Below are 20157 nucleotides of genomic sequence, written 5' to 3'. Positions count from 1 at the left end.
AAAATGAGGATATCTACAGTTTTTGTCAAAGAATGGCACTTGTTTACATTTTGAGAGTGGAAACATGGAAGTGGGGTTCTGATTGGCTGAATCAATCGTCTGACAATCATAGCAACAGACCGATAATCCGATTGGCCGATTGTGCGTCAAATTGTTGGTCGGCGCAGATCGGCGTCCTTGAAGTGAACACAAAGCTCCGTGTATGTCGCTCATTAACAGGGCGCTCGCGTCAATCTGAGCAAGGGACTGCTGTTCTTCTCTGACACCAAGTGTATGTCACAAACCTTTTTTTTAGCATTGATCTGGTGTATTATTCAAATCCATATGATCTTTATTCTTTAAATCTCCCACGTTCTCAACTATAAAGCTGAATTTATACTTCAGCATTCTCACGCATGCTTAGTGTTTACTGCCTTTTTTAGAGCATCAAACTGATTAATCATTACAAACCGCTGAGGCAAAAATGATGTCGCTTTTGCAAGTTGAAGAAATTTCAACTACCGAGCGATTGCTTATCAAGTGAATGCATCAACAGATTTCATACCAACTGGATCTATTATTTTTCGAATTAATTTACCTTTCTCGATCACTAACTTTCAGATTATTAACAGCAATGGATGTTCCAAAAATGTATTTTGTGGCCTTTTGAATATTTTAACTGTCGTCTACAATTGCATCTGCCATGATTAGTATAAATGCAAAAACGATGAGCGATGCATTGAACAATTTAGTGGTCGCCCATCGCTTTCCAAAAGCGGTGCATCGCAATCGCTCAGCGATCAAGTATAAATTCAGCGTTATATAAAAGCCAATTTAAAAGTTCTTGATCATGATGCAATACAGTCTTAATACAGACTTTTTCATGACATTGTCCTTATTTTAATTGATTGGATCACAGTTTCATAAGTATTGAGCCTTCATCATGAACCTTTCGATTGGCAAATTAAAGCAACATCACTTTCAGGATCTCAGACAAGCGTTTACCAGTTGCAGAAAACTGGGATTTTGCAAAAGCAATTGATTGCAAATTAACACTTGATGATTGCAAATCGACAGTCTGCAAGAAAATAGAAGACATCGATCTGTATGAAGTCCCTCCACTTCAGTTCCTTTCTTTATGCACTGGGTTATTCCAATTAAGATCCACACCCCTTCTGCATGCTGCAGGTTACACCTCCTGTTTTATGGTAAATTCCAACTGTATACCTTTTTGATATACTGTTCCAAAATTCTTTCATCACATTTCCAATTTTGTATAACAAATTGTGGATCAGGAATAGTTTCCTTTAGTTGGATTTTATTGGGATACCAAAATTGTTCCGGAGGTGTGCGGATTTCAAATGGGATCACGGAATAGCCCAACTTTGTTATCGTGAATCTTTTTCTCCTGGCTCTTCAGCATCACTGTAAATGTGCTCGCTATGTTCTTCATCACTGATATCGTGCTCGCTATGTTCTTTGTGGTCTACAGCTTTCTTTTTTTTTTTTTAGCTGACTTTGCTGGTTTCTTTTTCTTGCTCTTGCTCTTTTTCAGGCTCTTGGGGGTTTCAATTAATTCAAGTTTTCCTTCATCAATCATCTGCTTCTTCCACTTTTCCAACGCTGCATCATAATCAGCACGTGCTTGTTTGTACCTCTCTTTGTATGCCTGTATGAAGAAGATTTAGCAAAAACATATCATTAAACTTGTCTTGGAAAAAAAAACAGGAAATACTTTTTAACTTTAGTAATCTTTGATTGTTATAATATAGATGCAATTCCATGCATTCCTACACCTCAATGGCAGCCATAGCTGGGTACCAGTCGTTTCCATCCCACCTGAATATGTGAAATGAACCGGCCTGGGCAGGAATTTTAAACTGCATTTCATCACCCGTGTTACACATAGACAAAAAAATGATGAAAATTTACAAAACAGTACAATTTAAATCCATCCAATTGGGAAGTCACAACACCAGTTTGGTGCGAAGGGGACCCAGTAATGGCTGAATGAATTCTGACCATCACTTGGCTCGTTTGATCAATCTATAGCACTTATATTAATCTGTGTTGGGCAAAAAAAAAATTGTTTGATTGCCTTGCCAAAACAAAAATTTGGAGGGTTGGCAGGTCAATCTTTTTTATACGCTCTTCCTCCATTTTGAAAAGGCTACTATTGACAAATGTTTGAACATTTTACAGTAAAAAATTGTGTTTTTGAACTTAACTTAAATGGAAATACTTAATAAATAAAATGACAATACAATGTAAGTGCAGATTTCAAATGGAGTCACCCATTCAAGTAACCCCATTTGAAATACACACTCCCTGTGTGGAATTTTGAGGTCATATCTTCCATTGGGATGTATGGATTTCACTCCACTACTTCTTGGTAGGTAGTTTAGGATCAGCATGTCAGCTAGAAGGAGACAAGCCCAAAATCACCCAAGGCAATTAAGACATATCAATATCGGCATCTCTTACTCATTCTCATCTTCACATAATATTACAATTTCTTAAATGGTTTGAATGGACTTACATCTCTGTGCCACTAGGCCCCTGTGCAATTATTGATACGGCAGCTAATGAAGCCACAACTTTCATATTTATATGTGTCCATGTCACATGTTCATGCTTAAAAAGAAATGGGCTATTCCCGTTGAAATCCATGCACTCCCTATATGGAGACATTAAGGTTAGCAACTATTTACAACTGTTGCGATTTGGTAGTTCACAGCATCTGGTGAATGGTAGTGAGCTTTGGCAAAAATTGAATTGATCGTTTCATAGCGAGTGTAAGAATTCAAATATCAGATATACTTTTGTAGGTCCTATGGTTCTTGGTATATGATTTGTAGAATGAACTTTTGCAAAACATCATAATGTAATTTTTCAATAATATGTTGATTTGAATAATGAAAATCAATATTTTGGTTTCTTCGACCAACAATAGCGTGTCTACCCTTAAGGTTAGCAAGTATTTAAAACTGTTGCAATTTGGTATTTCACAGCATCTTGCGAATGGTAGTGAGCTTTGGCAAAAATTGCATGATCATTTCATAGTGAGTGTGTAGAAGAATTCAAATATCACAGATATACTTTTGTGGTTCTTTTTGGAACAACAACACTTTTGTAATACATACAGAATTCATTAACAACAATAAATCAAGCAAGTTTTTAAAGTATACGATTTGCAGAATGTACTTTTGCAAATCATCAACATGTTATTTTTCAATAATACACTCCTCAAAAGAATTAAAGGATCAGTTGAATATAATCAGCATTTTGAAAACATTGGATATGATGATAATATTATTGATAATTTTGCTTGATCTTTCATTATGTCACGAATTGTAATGATACTATCATTATCTCATTTCTATATAAAATATTATGTATTGCATTTTGTATATTGATACTTAAGGGGGTACTACACCCATTGATTTTTTTTTTTTTTTTTTTTGCATTTTGTGAAGAAATTACAAAATTTGGACAAAGTGGTATGCAAAATGAAGGGGCAAATCTTCTCGTTTTATTGGTGGCATCGGTATCAATGTAGCTATTTTGGAACGCTTACTATCAACGGATTTCGTTAAAATTTTGGATATGTGTTGCTAACACATTAGGGAAATAATGTTGATATGTAAAATGGGAATAAGTGGTCCCTGATTTCTTTTATGAATTCATGAACTTGGTGCTCCACAACTATCAAAAAACAAACCGGTTAAAATGCTTCTATTTTCAATGTCGAGCTATATTTTGAATTTTGAACTTGCGACACTATGTCACTGAAACTTAATTAAGCCATAGGTAACAGGTTACCACAACCACACTACAGCAATGTTGAAAAAGATTGTATTTTTTGTCACCTATACCACCATATTAGGTAGTTTTCCGTAAGCTTCATTTTTGTGATTTTGGTAACTATTTTATATTTATTTGCCCAATCAAACTCAACTAGGCAATCTAAATTGTACTCACCATTTACATCCCAAGGTATTTTAGTATATCCACCTCACACATTTCCATTATATATCCAGTAACAGACAAAATATCAAAATTGATGCCTCATTATGACATGTATTATATCCACAGACTATCACATGTATTCAAAATGGATGCCTGAATTTGACCTGAACCAATTGACCTATAACCTGACCTTTGATGACCATATAGCCTTTTTTAATCTCTTTTCCTAACAACATATTATAGAAGATACATACATGGTGTAGTATTGAATTGTCTATGTGGAAGAGATTAGGCCTAATATATTTGTTCATTGTTATAATCAGTGAGTACATTTCTATAGATAGTATAACAAAGGATTTAATGTATTCTATTCATGTATTCTACTTGGACATGTTCAATAGAATAAATCATGGTTTGTTATGAAACACACATCTCAGTTACCAGGATACAGTAAACAAAAAAATATATAGGGCTAAAATGATTTTCTAAAATGGTTTAAAACCACTTTGTATGTAGAGATATTTTATAAGTTCAGGACATGAGATGATGAACATATTTATATACTTCATAAATTTGCAACAAAAGAAAGAAGATGGGTACTGATGAAAATAAGGGTATTAAATCGCCTTAATAATTCTAAAAATGTCTCCTCTGTATTAAATTATTCTTTACTTGTACCAATGTGTATTGTGGTGAAATAAAACTGAAGTGAACTGATTAACCCTATGAGAACTACCTGCCTATTGGTCAAAAAGAAGTTTTCATTATCAATTGCACCAATCAGCAACATTGTTAGAATAATTTCACCACACAAAAAAAAATGGGGTGAATTATTTGCAAAGTTCCAATCTGATTGGTGAGTAAAATGAATACAACATGTAATTGACCAATCAGAAGCAATGTTAGATCGGCAGGTAGTGCTCAGGGGGTTAAGGTCATGTCTTCCATAGGTGTGTATCAATTTCAAATGAAATAGCCTAATTGTATGATTCTTTACCTCTTTTTCTGCTGCTGTTAAATTTCTCCACAGTACCTGCATATAAAATATATATATATAAATACATCTAAAATACTTATATTTCTTATAAATTATAAACAAAAGTATACATTGAGATTTTATTGTCAAGCCGCCATCTAACTTGTATAAGTAATTAGTCAATTTATGGGGAGATTGAAAATCTGAATTTAGAATTCTAATCACTGTATCACACTCTCCCTTACACAGCTACACCATGTAATATGAACTGACAGAAAGTCGCCTTTCTTTCTCCAGTCAGTTGTAGCATACAGCCTGACACATTATAATTAAACTTTGACGATTCTCTTTTATGGTCCTATTCTAGAATTCGAAACTAAAACCTAAAATACATGTACTGGTTAACTTACTGCACATTGGTCAATAGTTACAGATGGGTTGTCTTTAAACTGGTCTTGAACAAACATAGCATAATTGGTTGGTATAGGCTTTGGTTTACCCTCACGCTCTAGCATCTGTTGGAGAGAAAATAAGTTCACACGATTGGAACTGGAATCTGTAATACTAGAAATAATTGCTTTGCAACTCACTTTCTTACACACATACCATTAAACTTCATCCAGTATCTGATTGGTGGAGAGTAGTGGCATATAAGTTCACATGTATATTGATGGAGTATTCCATGTCATCCGCTGTTTTCTACTGACCTGATACAGCGTGTTGGGACGCACTCAGGGGGTATGATACGAGAAATATCATGTCGGTCAATTGGGGCGCTTATCCAATGAAAACAAGGGAAACTACTTGGCTGTATTATTTTGCCTTGTGTGAAACAACAGAGGGCATCCTGAATGTAGACATCATGTGATATCATCGGTCAACTCGTGTATAAATATCCTCATAGCACACACATACACTAGACGTAAACGCTGGCAACCCTGTACATTGACCAACAACATTGAGGTTTATTAATTATATATTCGCTATATTGTATACTCTTTACATTTTTGCTATCTAAGTGTGAATCTCTAACATTACCCCAAATGCTGTCAGTGGCTATAATGCGTTCTTGCTGTTTAACAGATCTAGAAATTACCGTCCAGTAACTACTGACATCAGCAGCTTCTGTGTAATCATAATTACAAAGATTTCCCATGTGTATTTGACTCGTAATTGCAGAGATTTCTCATGTGTACTTGACTCCTAGTTTGCCAGTGTTTACAAAAGCAAAGACACACATAAACATATTTACCTGTTTCCTGTCTCTTTTCTCTCTCCTTTTCTTTTTTTCTTTTGTCGCTGCAATCTTATCATTTCTTTCCTTCTGTATGTCAGCCCATTCATCTGCTGTTATACTATCCTTAAACTTTTCCATGTCAATTTTGTATGTTTTCATATTTGCTTCAAATCGTTCTTTGTAAACCTGTCATCAAGGGTATTCCATATACGTGGTAGGTAATTGATGGTTCCCCACGAGTAGGTATGTAAACAGAACAAAAAAGGAAATTAGTTGAATTTAAACAAATTTTACACTATAAATAAATTCATCAAGTGTGCTGTTATCATGTTATCAATCTAAGGGTTTTGTTTATTACTAATGTTGATTTTCTGCTACAGACGAATCCAACGGGCCAAGTGATGGTTAGAATTCATTCAGCCATTACTGGGTCCCTTCCGCACCAAAATGGTGTTGTGACTTGCCCAATGTGGTGTCCGCTTTAAAAGTGTTATATTGTATTGTGTTATAAACTTTCATCATTCTTTTGTCTACGTGTAACACGGGTGATAGAATGCAGTTTAAAATCTCTGCCAAGGCCGCATCATTTCACATTTCAGGTGGGATGAGGTCGACAGGGACCCAGCTAAGGCTGCCACTGAGGTGCAGGAATGCGCAAAATTGGATTTGTTTATAGCTATATTAGATTCCATATTACATTGGAGCATTGGGAAAGACTAAAGCGCATTGGACCTCGCCAACTGACCAAAATAGGTAACAGAATTAAGTATTATTGACCTCTTATAGTGTGGAATAGCATACCTTTGAAACCACAAATCCAATTGCGATCTGGTGTTTTCAGTGATACATGTAAATAAGGGCTCATATTGAAATTCCCTTACACAGGAAGGTGTGCGCCATCCTGCAGCTTTTCTGTGCTAGCCTTCTTTTGTTAAAATCCTGGGCAGGGTGTATCACTGATGCATATAATCCATCCGTTTTATGGCCGAGCTTTCCTGAGGCGCGAGCTTAGCGAGGGGAATCCTGCCTTCTTTCTGTGTGAAAACGTGGTAGGGTATTTCAATATGAGCCCTAAAGCGCATTGGACCTCGCCAACTGTCCAAAATAGGTAACAGAATTAAGTGTTATTGACCTCTTATAGTGTGGAACTGGAATCAGTGAGCCTCTCAAGTGAATGTGAAATAGCATACCTTTGGAACCACAAATCCAATTGCGATATGGTGTTTTCAGTGATACAAATAAGAAAGTGATTAACATATTGCCTCAGCAATATAAAGCACCAATCATCATCATGCTATATCACCCTACCATATACATGCATTTGAGTTCATGGATTGTTATTTTATGTGGTAGCAAGGATTAATTACCAGGATAAGATAGTGTAAATTGAGTTAATTTGTCGCTAATGTTGATTTTCAGCTATATAGCTAATAAAAATATTATACATCAATGTTGTATTTTATTATTTTAACCAAAACAAAAACTTCTGGAACAGTAAGTCCAATTATGATATTGTTTTCAGCGATGCAAATTTACAACAAAATAAAGCACCAATCCTCATCATGCCTTATCACCCTAGCAGATACATGCATTTGAGTTCATGTGGCAAAATAAAATGTGCCTCATCCTATTTACCTCTGAATAAAATTGACCTAGCATAACCGTAATTTCCCACAGAGATTAAAACAGCATAAAATGCAGAAATTAAAAACAAGAAAATTCAAATCATTAGTTAGTTTTCTTTATCAACCTCAAGCAATTGTAAAATTACCTTCTTTTCATTGTCAGATAGTTTCCTCCATAGTTCTCCAACTTTTTTACCAATTTCAGACATTTTTGCATCTGCAAACAAACAACAACAAAAAATTACAAAATTCAGAATCGTTACTGATTGATTTGTTAACATTGTGTTTTGTTGCTAATAATACACATATACAATCTACACATACAAGATATAGGCCAGGGTATCATATGAAAACCTTTCTTTAACCAGCTTATCTCATAAAATGCAAGACTGATGCAAACTTTCATTATGGACATGATGTAGAGAAAATAACTTTCATACTGCCTGAAACAATAGGGTCTACCTCTGTAAAGACATATTGAATGAAAAGTTATATTGAATTTGTACCATCAATTTGATAATGTCCTATTTATAAACAAAAGTGCTTTTTTGTTAAGAGGCTAACACCCTCCATCCCTCCCCGAAACGTAAGTATGCTAAAATTGCAATCAGAAAGATCAACTTGGACCAATATTTCAACTACTTTTTACAAACGTAATCAGACTTTTTGACACCCTTCCAACAAAAGGACTTTCTGGGTCCTCATTAAACGTTCTGGGTTGTTCTTTTACAGGATCAATGTTTGGAATGTTGAAACAACTTTAATTTTTCTCTTTCATTATAAAATCATCAATTGTTAACAAAAATAATGTGTGTTGTGAACATTAATACGATTTTTGTTGCTGTATGGACATACGGTAACTGAATAGGGCTACAGAGTTCAATCCAAATTTTTGATGTTTCAGATAGTTGTAAACAGATCATTCAAACAAATAAGTGTTTGGGGTGCGAAATAATGAGATTCAAAGATATTTTTACCAGAAAAATTCATGCAAATTGCCCCTAAATCAGGCTTGGTGAAGAAAATCATTACCAAACACATTTTAATGTTATAAAACTTGAAGAGCTTATTGAGCTTTTATGTTTGTCATGTCATGGCATATCTCGTTCCAAAGTTTTTGACAATTTTCACATGGGACCTCTGCTTGGAATTCCCCAGATCCAATTCCATTAAGGGGGTACGTACACCCCTGCCCAATTTTGAGCCTATTTTTGCATTTTTCTCAAAAATTATAGTGCATTAGGGACAAGTAAGATATGTATATTATAGGGGCAAGGACTACTGCACTAGAAATTTTATTTCAGCACAGACAACAGTTGTGGAGTTACAGTCAAAAACAAGAGCACCAATGGCGCTGTGGCTCTGCGCTTTTTGGTGACAGTGAAAGTAATTGTTCTTGGAGTCGCATGGGCAACAAGTGAAATCATTTGAGTATAATGTGACAGATCACATTCCCCCAACAGGTACATCTGGTAGGTTGGTAGCTATCTCATTTGCAGAGCATACAACGATACATCAATCAATTTAGGGAATTAGCGACATGGATCGAAGCGGGTGGAAATGAGTCCAAATGGGCCAAAACACATCAAAATATAATTATATACAGGCGAGTAGGCCTATGTCAAGAATAGTGTTAGTCTGAATAAGGCTTTGGCTCTAAATGGTGACTGTACCACCAAGTTTCATGACAGTTAATACTAATTTGACCTCAGATGACCCTGGTGACTCTGAAATGACATTCCCAAAATTTGACTCTAAAAAGTGACTATACCTAACAAGTTTCATGCCCATCCGACAGTTTTTACTAATTTGACCTCAGATGACCCCTGGTGACCCCAAAATGACCTTCCAAAATTTGACTCCAAATGTTGACTGTACCCACCAAGTTTCAAGCCCATCAGACAGTTCTGACTAATTTGACCTCAGATGACCCCTGGTGACCCAGATATGACCTTCCCAAAATTTTGGCTATAAATGTTGGCTGTATCCACCTATTTATAAGCCCATATGACAGTTTTTACTAATTTGACCTCAGATGACCTCTGGTGACCTAAAAATGACCTTCCAAAAGTTGGCTCTAAATGTTGATTGTACCCACCAAGTTTCATGCCTGTCCGACCGTTTTACTCATTTGACTTTAGATGACCCTTGTTGACCCCAAAATGACCTTTCAAAATTGGCTCTAAAATGTTGACTGTACCCACCAAGTTTCATGGCCATATGACAGTTTTACTAATTTGACCTCAGACACTGGATGACCACAGGTGACCCTAAAATGACCTTCCAAAAGTTGGCTCTAAATGTTGACTTACCCACCAAGTTTCATGCCTGTCCGAGAGTTTTTACTACATTGACCTCAGATGACCCCTGTTGACCCCCCCAAATGTCTTTCCAAAAATTGACTCCCAAATGTTGACGATACCCACCTAGCTTCACACCCATTGACAGTTTTTACTTATTTGACCTCAAGATGACCCCTGGTGACCCTGAAATTACCTTTCCAAAATTTGGCTATAAATTTTGACTGTATCCACCAATGTTCATGCCCATACAACAGTTTTTACTAATTTGACCTCAGATGACCTCTGGTGACCCCGAAATGACTTTCCAAAAATTTGCCTTTAAATGTTGACTATACCCACCAAGTTTCATGCCCATCCAACACTTTTTACTCATTTGACCTCAGATGACCCCTGGTGACCCCAAAATGACCTTCCAAAAATATGACTCAAATATTGACTGTACCTGCCATGCCCGTCCAACACTTTTTATTAATTTGACCTCAGATGACCTCTGTTGACCCCAAAATGACCTTCCAAAAATTTGGCTCTATATATTGACTGTACCCACCAAATTTCATGCCCGCCCAAAAGTTTTTACTAATTTGACCTTGTGTGACCTCTGGTGACCCTAAAATGACCTTCTAAAAATTTGGCTCTAAATGTTGACTGTACCTACCAAGTTTCATGCCCATAGGACAGTTTTTTCTAATTTGACCTCAGATGACCTCTGGTGACCCGAAATGACCTTCCAAAAATTTGGCTCTAAATGTTGACTGTACCCACCAAGTTTCTAATTCTTGCCATGACAATTTTACTAATTTGACCTCAAATGACCTTGGGTGACCTTGACCCACTTGCCAAAACAAACTTGTTCTGTCTCGGGTCAAGATGCACCCACCCACCCACCAAGTTTGAGGAACACGCGACCCCTAGTCTCCGAAAAAATAAGAATTTGCTCACCGATAGCTTCACATTCTACATTGCATTCAAAATCTAGTCGGATTTGCTGAAGAATGACACCGTATAAAGCAATGGAAGTTCAGAAGTAAACACAGCCGATCACAACAGGCGATTGCATCAAAAATGTTGCTAAAATTACATTTCACTCTTCGCAAAAAAGGCAAATCTTGCTCAAAAGATGCAGTTGACTCATCGAAATAACTTTCATCCAAATTTCAACATTAACAGAATGAACCTCCGTGCAAACTGCAAAAATTGCACTGCTGTCTGCCTGAAAAACCATAGCAAAGCACTCTAGCATGGAATGCGTAAGAACGTGTACAAATTCGAAACTAGCCCGAGGTACTCACACCTCCGTCACTACGATTTCCACTGTCCTTCTACGTACGAAGGTCTAAGACTTCTGAGCATATCTGGTCCAGGGTACACATAAAATACCACTTTTTCTCATAAATACACTTCCTACCATTCCTCACGATGTGACTTAAACAAAACATATTTGGTGCATGTTCATAAATTTTGAGCACATTTGATGATGTAAAAGACCAGACTTGTAACTGTTATCGCCGCCGTGTTTTGAATTCTTCCTATAAATAGATGCCGTCAGTGTGACGTCAGCACCGCGACGTGGCTTCACGGTGCCCCGGTTTTACGTACGTATGGCATTCGGGGCCCTAGTGAGGAAGGAACAGGGCCATGATGTTTGAGGCTAATTCAAACTAGAGTTCTGGAGTAAACTGACAGACAGATAGACGTTATGTAATGTGGCCTGGGCATAATTTATTCAATATTATATTATTATTACTTGTCTTTGGGTATTATTTTTATTTTTGAGAAAATATTTGGGCCATCGTAATTATCTATTTTTTTTTTGAAAAGCCAGATGAAAAAGGATGTTTGGTTTGGTGATTGAATTCACTCAGTGGCTAGTAGTAATACTATGACTTTACCATGTTTACGTCCCGGGTTTACGTACATGTACCCATGATGTACCAGTGCTATGTAGTCCATGAGTGCATCATGTGCATGAGCATATGCCATGATGATGGCTGATGACTGAGTGGTTTCCGACTTTGAAAGTTGCATCGATCGTAGAGGTAGTACTGCTCCTACTCCTAGTCTCCCAGACACCTTGCGATCTCTCTTTGGGATATTTTTACCAAATAGAGTAACAATCTGTCCTTTGACATATTTAATTTCATTTGTTTTAACCATGTTTACGACTTATCGTGGTGCAATTTCGCCGGCGACATCTGTCACGTGGGGGCAGACATCTTGGTTGTTTGTTGACTTGTTCCACTGCCCGGACTGTTCATTACGATGTCTGTGATTGGTTCATTTTGGGGCTAATTTCTAAGGACAGCACTGATTGGATAATTACGCATTACATCATTGGGAGATAACCGCGTTACCGAAAAAGCAAAAATTTGCACTTATGAAAGGAAAATAGTCCACTAGGAAATTCATTTTGTTCCGATTTATTCAAGATTCGACAATTTTCATGACTATTTTTTGATATTCCTTAACTATTTCTTTATTTAAATTGTAAAGAAATAGTTAAGAAAAGTTAAGAAAGTCAAAATAACTTTTGAATCTGAACCTGAGAGTACTAAAATCTTAAGACATTTTAATGTTAAACTTCCGTTGGTTTGCGCCATTGTCACGCAAGGTTAAATTATACAGACCAAAATAATCTCTAGCACACTGGGGAACCAAGTAATAACTCGTTATGGTGGCTTTTTAAACAAAAAAATCACATTTTCTCAACTGAATTTCAACTCTATCGGGAGTGCAATCGATGAAAAAATAATTTAGCAAAACTTAGAAACCAATTTGAAAACCTAAAGCCAAGCACAAAAAATTCCTTAGCATAAAAACCAACACTGTATTGTGTAACCCAACGGTTCTGATGACGATGACTCCTTAGCTTCGCTGGAGCCAATGAGGGAAAACCAATATTTGATCAATAAATCAATAACTACTTGCTTTGAGTTGCTGAATTTTTAGTACAGTAGTTGTAGTCCTTGCCCCTATAATATACATATCTTACTTGTCACGAATGTGCTATAATTTTTGAGAAAAATGCAAAAATAGGCACAAAATTGGCCAGGGGTGTAGTAGCCCCTTAAAGGCTCATATTGAAATACCCTATCACGTTTTCACACAGAAAGAAGGCAGGATTCCCCTCGCTAAGCGTGCGCCTCAGGAAAGCTCGGTCATAAAACGGATGGATTATATGCATCAGTGATACACCCTGCCCAGGATTTTAACAAAAGAAGGCTAGCACAGGAAAGCTGCAGGATGGCGCACACCTTCCTGTGTAAGGGAATTTCAATATGAGCCCTAAATGATCTCAATGTGCAATTCTGTAGTGTACATATATGTACTTACCTGGGTTCTCTGCCTGAACTTCAGGTCTAACATCAGCAATGAACAGAAAATAGACTGAAGAAGGCTTCTTGGGCATGCTTGGGTGATCTGTAGACAAGTAGCATGACTGATGCCATGATCCACAAACTTTGGTAGACCTGAAATAAATCAAATGAAAATGTGAATTTTGAAAGTACCTATTGCTCCTTGTAAGCCTTAGAAATGATTAGATTTTATGATTGGAACACTTCTGGTGAATACTACATACATGTAAGTGCTCCATGCTTGTTTAGAGGAACCAACACTTCCAGAAATGTAACAACAATTTTATGTTTATATCCATTTAATCCACATGATGTCCCAACATATTATTGGTTTGCTAATTGTGCTAATAATTCCTATTTAAGCTGAATTTATACTTTGCTTTGCAGAAAAGCAATAATTATTGACAGCAATGGCTGTTCTGAAAATTTATGTATTTTGTGGCATTTAGAATATTTTGATAGTCGTCTGCATTCTGCAATCGCTATTGCCATGATAAGTACAAATGCAAAAGCGACGAGTGATGCATCACGAAATTCAGTGATTGCCCATCGCTTTCCAAAAGCGGTGCATCGCAATCACTTGGCGATTGAGTATGACCCCAGAAGCTCCTGGATTTTAGGTTTTTTAACCAAAAATATGCTCGCTTTTAAGGGGTATCCACTTTTCATTGTCTTACCAAAATATTTTCTGGCTCAAACTGACATGAACAGCAAGTTCACATGGCTAATCAAGTATTTTGCGTTCATGTCACATGCATGTGGACGCAGACAAAACTTTGAAATTTAATCATTAATTGACGATAAAAAAAAAAAAATTTGTATTCTTTTATAGTTATAGATAATAAAAGCCCCAAAATTCTGCAATATTTTGTAAATGTAACGTCAGGAAAATCATGCACTTTTTGCATGCTTTCTGTAACGATCGCTGTTTGATGGGAAAGTCCCAATTGATGCAATTGTTTCTTTACAAAGCATGGTGGACTGATGACGTGCGGCTAACGTGCGGTTAATGTTTATTTAATTATTTATCACAAGCTGACAATATTCAGTTTTTAATTATACTTCAGTATGTGCTGCAAGTTAGTTCTTTATTAGTATTATTGTTACGATGAATAAAAGCAATTTTAAAGACAAAATCTAAATGATAACATTTTTTGTGGCAGAGTGTGTTTTACCTTTATAGCATCAACATTCAACAACACATTAATTTTAAAAAGAAATGCGGAAGTAAAAGTACGAAAATTTGCTAAAGATTGACAGACTTTGCGCATGTGTTTGCAGCTGTTTCTGACCACGTTTCGGACCAAAACTGACACAGAAATGAGACAAATTATCATAGCGACTTATCCGTCGAACAACTGAATACATGCACAACGTACAGACCAATATATTTTTGTAAACATTTTAGGCCTATAACAAAATGTATATTTTCGTACAATTGTACAACTATCGTTTCTACCCTATGACCTATAAAAGTTACCTGTCCGCAAAAAACTGGTCATCGCAAGTATCTTTGATGCTGAAAAGTAACGATATTCACGCAGGGACAGGCCGAAAACCTTACCTCGATCGTAAAATCCAGCCCATGCATGTCATAAATAATTCATTATTGCATTGTGTAAATGTCACTGATTGTGTCCACGTATTGTTATTGCACCTGTTAAAGCAGAAGTCATGCTGAATTTATACTCGATCGCTGGATCACCATGTGAATTCGCCTATTAAAAAAAAAAACCTCTACGACCAAGTTGTTAAGCATCGAGCACGCTGACTGGCTTAGCAAATATCCCATTATTTTTGTAAACCAATCAGGTTAGACGTTTTTTACTGGCGGGTCACATTAATTCATACCGTAAAAGGCCGTCGCCTTCATTGATTGGCTTACGATTGCGATGAATGGTGTTTGCAACCAATCACAAAACGGGTTACAAATAAATAAGGCGCCCATCGGAAATTTTGTACACGTCCATGATGACGTCATGCCACGAGGTAGCCGGAGGCTTCGCTTTTCTGCTAGCTTTAAAAGCGCGCGAGTGGTATAAAGTCAGTTTCACACCTGTGATTTATGGAGCATATCATAAAATCTCTGAGCACATACACAGCGGATTTGACAGATAAAAATGACATTTGCAATTCTGAGCAACGGATTGCCATGAAATTGAAGATTATGTAAGTTATTCTACAGGATCAGTAATAATTAACAGCTGGTCTGCTGTATTTGAAGTGCATATTGAAGTTTGTAAGTTTGTGACTTCGTACGTTATGTGCAATAGATATTACAGGAAGCTTAAATTGGCACGCTTTCCTGCAATTTGTCGCTTACGAAAGTTATTGGGAGTTCAGGGCACGTCACACCGAGTGTGACGTGACCTCGCTGGGCATAATAGCGACTGGAGATGGAATATCACAGCGAAAATGCACTTTTATTTTATTTTAAAGATCAACATTTGATGAGGTATAGACCCGGGGTACGTGTGTTAGCAAAGGGGTTGCTGTTGCGTTTCCCGGTATGATTGATCGTGAATTTCAGATGGACGCACAAAAATCTGTCTGGACGCAAGTTTTTTCAACCTTGTCAGCTTAGCCCGAAACATCATGGCCCTAGTTGTTCCTTCCTCACCATAGGGCCATGAATGCCATACGTACGTAGAAACGGGGCACCGTGAACTCATGTCGCGGTGATGACGTCACACTGACGGCATCTATTTATAGGAAGAATCCAAACACGGCGACGATATCAGTCACAAGTCTGGTCTTTTACATCCTCAAATGTGCTCTAAATTTACTGAACATGCACCAAATATGTTTTGTTTAAGTCTCATCTTCATGTGAGGAATGGTAGGAAGTGGTATTTATGAGAAAAAGTGGTATTTTATGTGTACCTAGTCGGTGTTATGCACTTTCAGTTTAGCATGCGTTTGAATGGGAATTATTTTGCCTACTTGCCACAAGTTTAGGGAGCACATTTCTTCAATATTTTGACAAGTTGACATCAAATGTTCTATTCTATATTGTTTGGCAATAATGTCTTTTGCCAATAGTACGTTCAAAGTTGTAATTTTGTGTTTTTGATCGCAAAGATCGGATATTTTTATTCCCAATTCCAATTCTGCACTCTTCGCAAGGGTGGAGAATTCGGCAGAACGTTGACGATAATTTTGCCTTTTTGGACACTAAAATGCATTCGATCCTTAATTTTGTTTCAACTGAGTCTTGATTTAGCAAGAACAATAAGGTGGGTAGTGGGTACCAATTTTATATATCTTTGATGAAATTTTGAAGAAATTTTTCGAATATCTGACCTGCGCAAATCGTAAGTGTGTATTTTCCATTAGACAGACAAAATGGCGTGAGCCAGTCCTTCTAAGGTACGGTATGTATCGTAGGACTGGCGAGAGAGTCTATGACTTATGTGTACCCTGCTGACCAGATAGGCTCAGGAGTCTCAGAGCTTTGTACGCCGAAGGACAGTGGAAATCGTGGTGACGGAGGTGTGAGTACCTCGGGCTACTCGAGCTTGTCACTGTGAGACCTCGGCCCCTCAGGGATGTCGGGCTACATCATCATGATCATGGACATGCAATGCATGCTATACTAAAATGCAGCAAACCTTTTACGAGCGCGACTACCGTGATGTTGCAAATTCGGCGCTAACAACGCGTACGGCGCACAGTTGATTCATAAATTTCCACTCGGCAACAACAGATCGCCTCAGCAGCCAATCAGAGACAAGTGCGTGCAACGCAGTAAATATGCGATGTATCCTTACACTACGCGCTCGTCTAAGGTTTACTGCATTTCAGTATAGGGTCATTCCATATGAAATCAAGGAGTCGCCCCACCTGACCCCCTCAGATTTGATTTATATTTTAGTCATATGTTGTACCTGTAAAAATATTAAAAACCTGCAAATTTGAGGTCTGTAGCTCTTACGGATTTTCTGTGGCAGCCATTTAAAGTTGGAGTAGGGGAGTCTAAATTTGGACCCAAAAGTTGCCCTTTAAATAAATTTCATCTTTGGGAGTCTGTGCCTTCTTTATAAAAAGAAAGAGAGGTCTGAAACTTTGTATACACACGAACTGCATGACCAATTTGTCAAAAAATTAAAAATTAAAAAAATCTGTAATTGCGCGTTGTTTCACGGGGTCATTAAATATGCAAGAAAAAATGTAATGTTTTTTAAACTGGCAAGTTTAGCCCCCTAAATTCACATTTTTGGTCAGATTAATTATTTTTTGTTGTCACCGATGCTATATATAGGATAAATACAATGCATATCCAAAAAATTGAGGTCACAACTCATTTATAATTCGAACAGCGCCCTCACGAAGATGAAATTTATTGCAAATTCAACATTTTCAGGGGCCCAAAGTCGATGTGGTCCACCTTCAAAATTTATAAAACATCACTTTTATATAAGTACTAGTCTTAAATTACAACTTTGCTAAGTCCCAGTAATTGTATAGGTTGACTTCATATAAAATGACAAGCCCAAAGTTGACCATTTTCTTATGATTGCATGTAGTGCAAATGTGCGAATTCGAAGGCTTGAAAGTCAAATTGGCCCCAATATCGAAAATAAAATGGAAATAAAAGTAAATAGGGCCAATAACTATGCATCTAGTCATTTATTTTCAATATTGTGGCCATTTTGACTTTTAAACCTTCCTAATTCGCACATTTGCAGTACATGTAATCATAAGAAAATGGTCAACTTTGGGCTTGTCGCTTTATATGAAGTCAATCTATAAAATTACTGGGATTTAGCAAAGTTGCAATTTAAGACTAGTAGTCATATAAAAGTGATGTTTTATGAATTTTGAAGGTTGACCACATCGACTTTGGGCCCCCTGAAAATGGTGAATTTGCATTAATTTTCATCTTCGTGCGGGGCCCTCTTTGAAATGTAAATAAATGGTCACCTCAATGTCTTGGATATGCATTGTATTTGTCCTATATATCCCATCAGTGACAACAAAAAACAATTAATCTGACAAAAATGTGAATTTAGGGGGCTAAACTTGCCAGTATACAAAACATTACATTTTTTTTTGCATATTTAATGACCCTGTGACACAACGCGCAATTACAGTCATTTTTTTTTTTTTTACTTGTTGACAAATTGGACATGCAATTAGTGTGTATACAAGGTTTCAGACCTCTCTTTTTTATTAGGAAGGTACAGGCTCCCAAAGATGAAATTTATTCAAAGGGCAACTTTTGGGTCCAAATTTAGATCCCCTACTCCAACTGTAAATGGCTACCATAGAAAATCTGTATATATTGAAAATGAAATGGAAATAAAAGTAAATAGGGCCAATAACTACTCATCTAATCATTTATTTTTAATATTGTGGCCAATTTGACTTTCAAGCCTTCCGATTCGGCACATTTGCACTACATGCAATCATAAGAAAATGGTCAACTTTGGGCTTGTCATTTTATATGAAGTCAACCTATACAATTACTGGGACTTAGCAAAGTTGTAATTTAAGACTAGTACTTATATAAGAGTGATGTTTTATAAATTTTGAAGGTGGACCACATCGACTTTGGCCCCCCTGAAAATGTTGAATTTGCAATAAATTTCATCTTTGTGAGGGCGCTGTTCGAAATGTAAATGAGTTGTGACCTCAATTTTTTGGATATGCATTGTATTTATCCTATATATAGCATCAGTGACAACAAAAAATAATTAATCTGACCAAAAATGTGAATTTAGGGGGGCTAAACTTGCCAGTTTACAAAACATTACATTTTTTCTTGCATATTTAATGACCCCGTGACACAACGCGCAATTACAGAATTTTTTAATTTTTTATTTTTTGACAAATTGGGCATGCAGTTAGTGTGTATACAAAGTTTCAGACCTCTCTTTCTTTTTATAAAGAAGGCACAGACTCCCAAAGATGAAATTTATTTAAAGGACAACTTTTGGGTCCAAATTTAGACCCCCCTACTCCAACTTTAAATGGCTGCCACAGAAAATCCGTAAGAGCTACAGACCTCAAATTTGCAGGTTGTTAATATTTTTACAGGTACAACATATGACTAAAATATAAAGCAAATCTGAGGGGGTCAGGTGGGGCGACTCCTTGATTTCATATGGAATGACCCTATAGCGAGACATGACCTGGTGCTCTGACTGACGATAACACTCCGATCGCCATGCAATCTACGTTTAAAACATATAGTAGTAACGTGTAGTAGGCCAGTGGGACAGTCAACGGAACCGCTACGTGAACGAGCTACATGCATGCTTGATTGCTTGTGTAATTGTGCTGTGTGCATGTGTGTAGCCTGCCAAATTCGGCAGACTTGCTCATTATCAGATTTGAAGCCAACCTTTTCTTGCATTTCTAAATGTGTTTCATTTCAGTAAACTACAAACACTTATTACAGTTCTAAAACGAATAAACGCTAGTTCATAAATACATACTTTGTCAAACTAAAGCGACTTTCATTGATAAATAATCCGGAAAATTTAGCCAACGATCTCATCACTTGCAAGGAAGCCGCCATGTTTACATCGGTGTATTTTATGTTTTTATTCTTTAAACGTATGAGCCAGATAAATATATATATAAGAATTGAATAATCAAAACTGCCCCAAAATAGGTTGTATTTCTTATTTAAAAAATGTAATATAATATATTTTGTCACATTAGGGGAGGAAAAATACTTCAAGAGTAGCTTAATTTTGTCAATACAGCAA

At 36.7% G+C, this 20157-nt stretch overlaps 1 protein-coding gene across 1 annotated transcript; it reads right to left on the bottom strand.

Annotated features, from left to right (window-relative positions):
* Positions 1-644: 644 nt before the first annotated feature.
* LOC140158833 (transcription factor A, mitochondrial-like) lies at positions 645-19971 on the bottom strand. The gene is made up of 7 exons (XM_072182073.1): positions 19882-19971; positions 13420-13556; positions 7933-8003; positions 6177-6347; positions 5335-5439; positions 4946-4981; positions 645-1648 (listed from the first exon to the last, which is right to left on the bottom strand). Exons 1-7 carry the CDS (start codon positions 19962-19964, stop codon positions 1466-1468), a joined length of 786 nt encoding a protein of 261 aa, XP_072038174.1. The 5' UTR covers positions 19965-19971; the 3' UTR covers positions 645-1465.
* Between the last annotated feature and the right edge of the window lie 186 nt (positions 19972-20157).

Source organism: Amphiura filiformis, chromosome 8 (genome assembly GCF_039555335.1).
Source record: "Amphiura filiformis chromosome 8, Afil_fr2py, whole genome shotgun sequence".
In the NCBI taxonomy this organism is placed as follows: Eukaryota; Metazoa; Echinodermata; class Ophiuroidea; order Amphilepidida; family Amphiuridae; genus Amphiura; species Amphiura filiformis.
The sequence above is the reverse complement of the archived record's forward strand: the minus strand, read 5'-3'. Positions and strand labels throughout refer to the sequence as shown.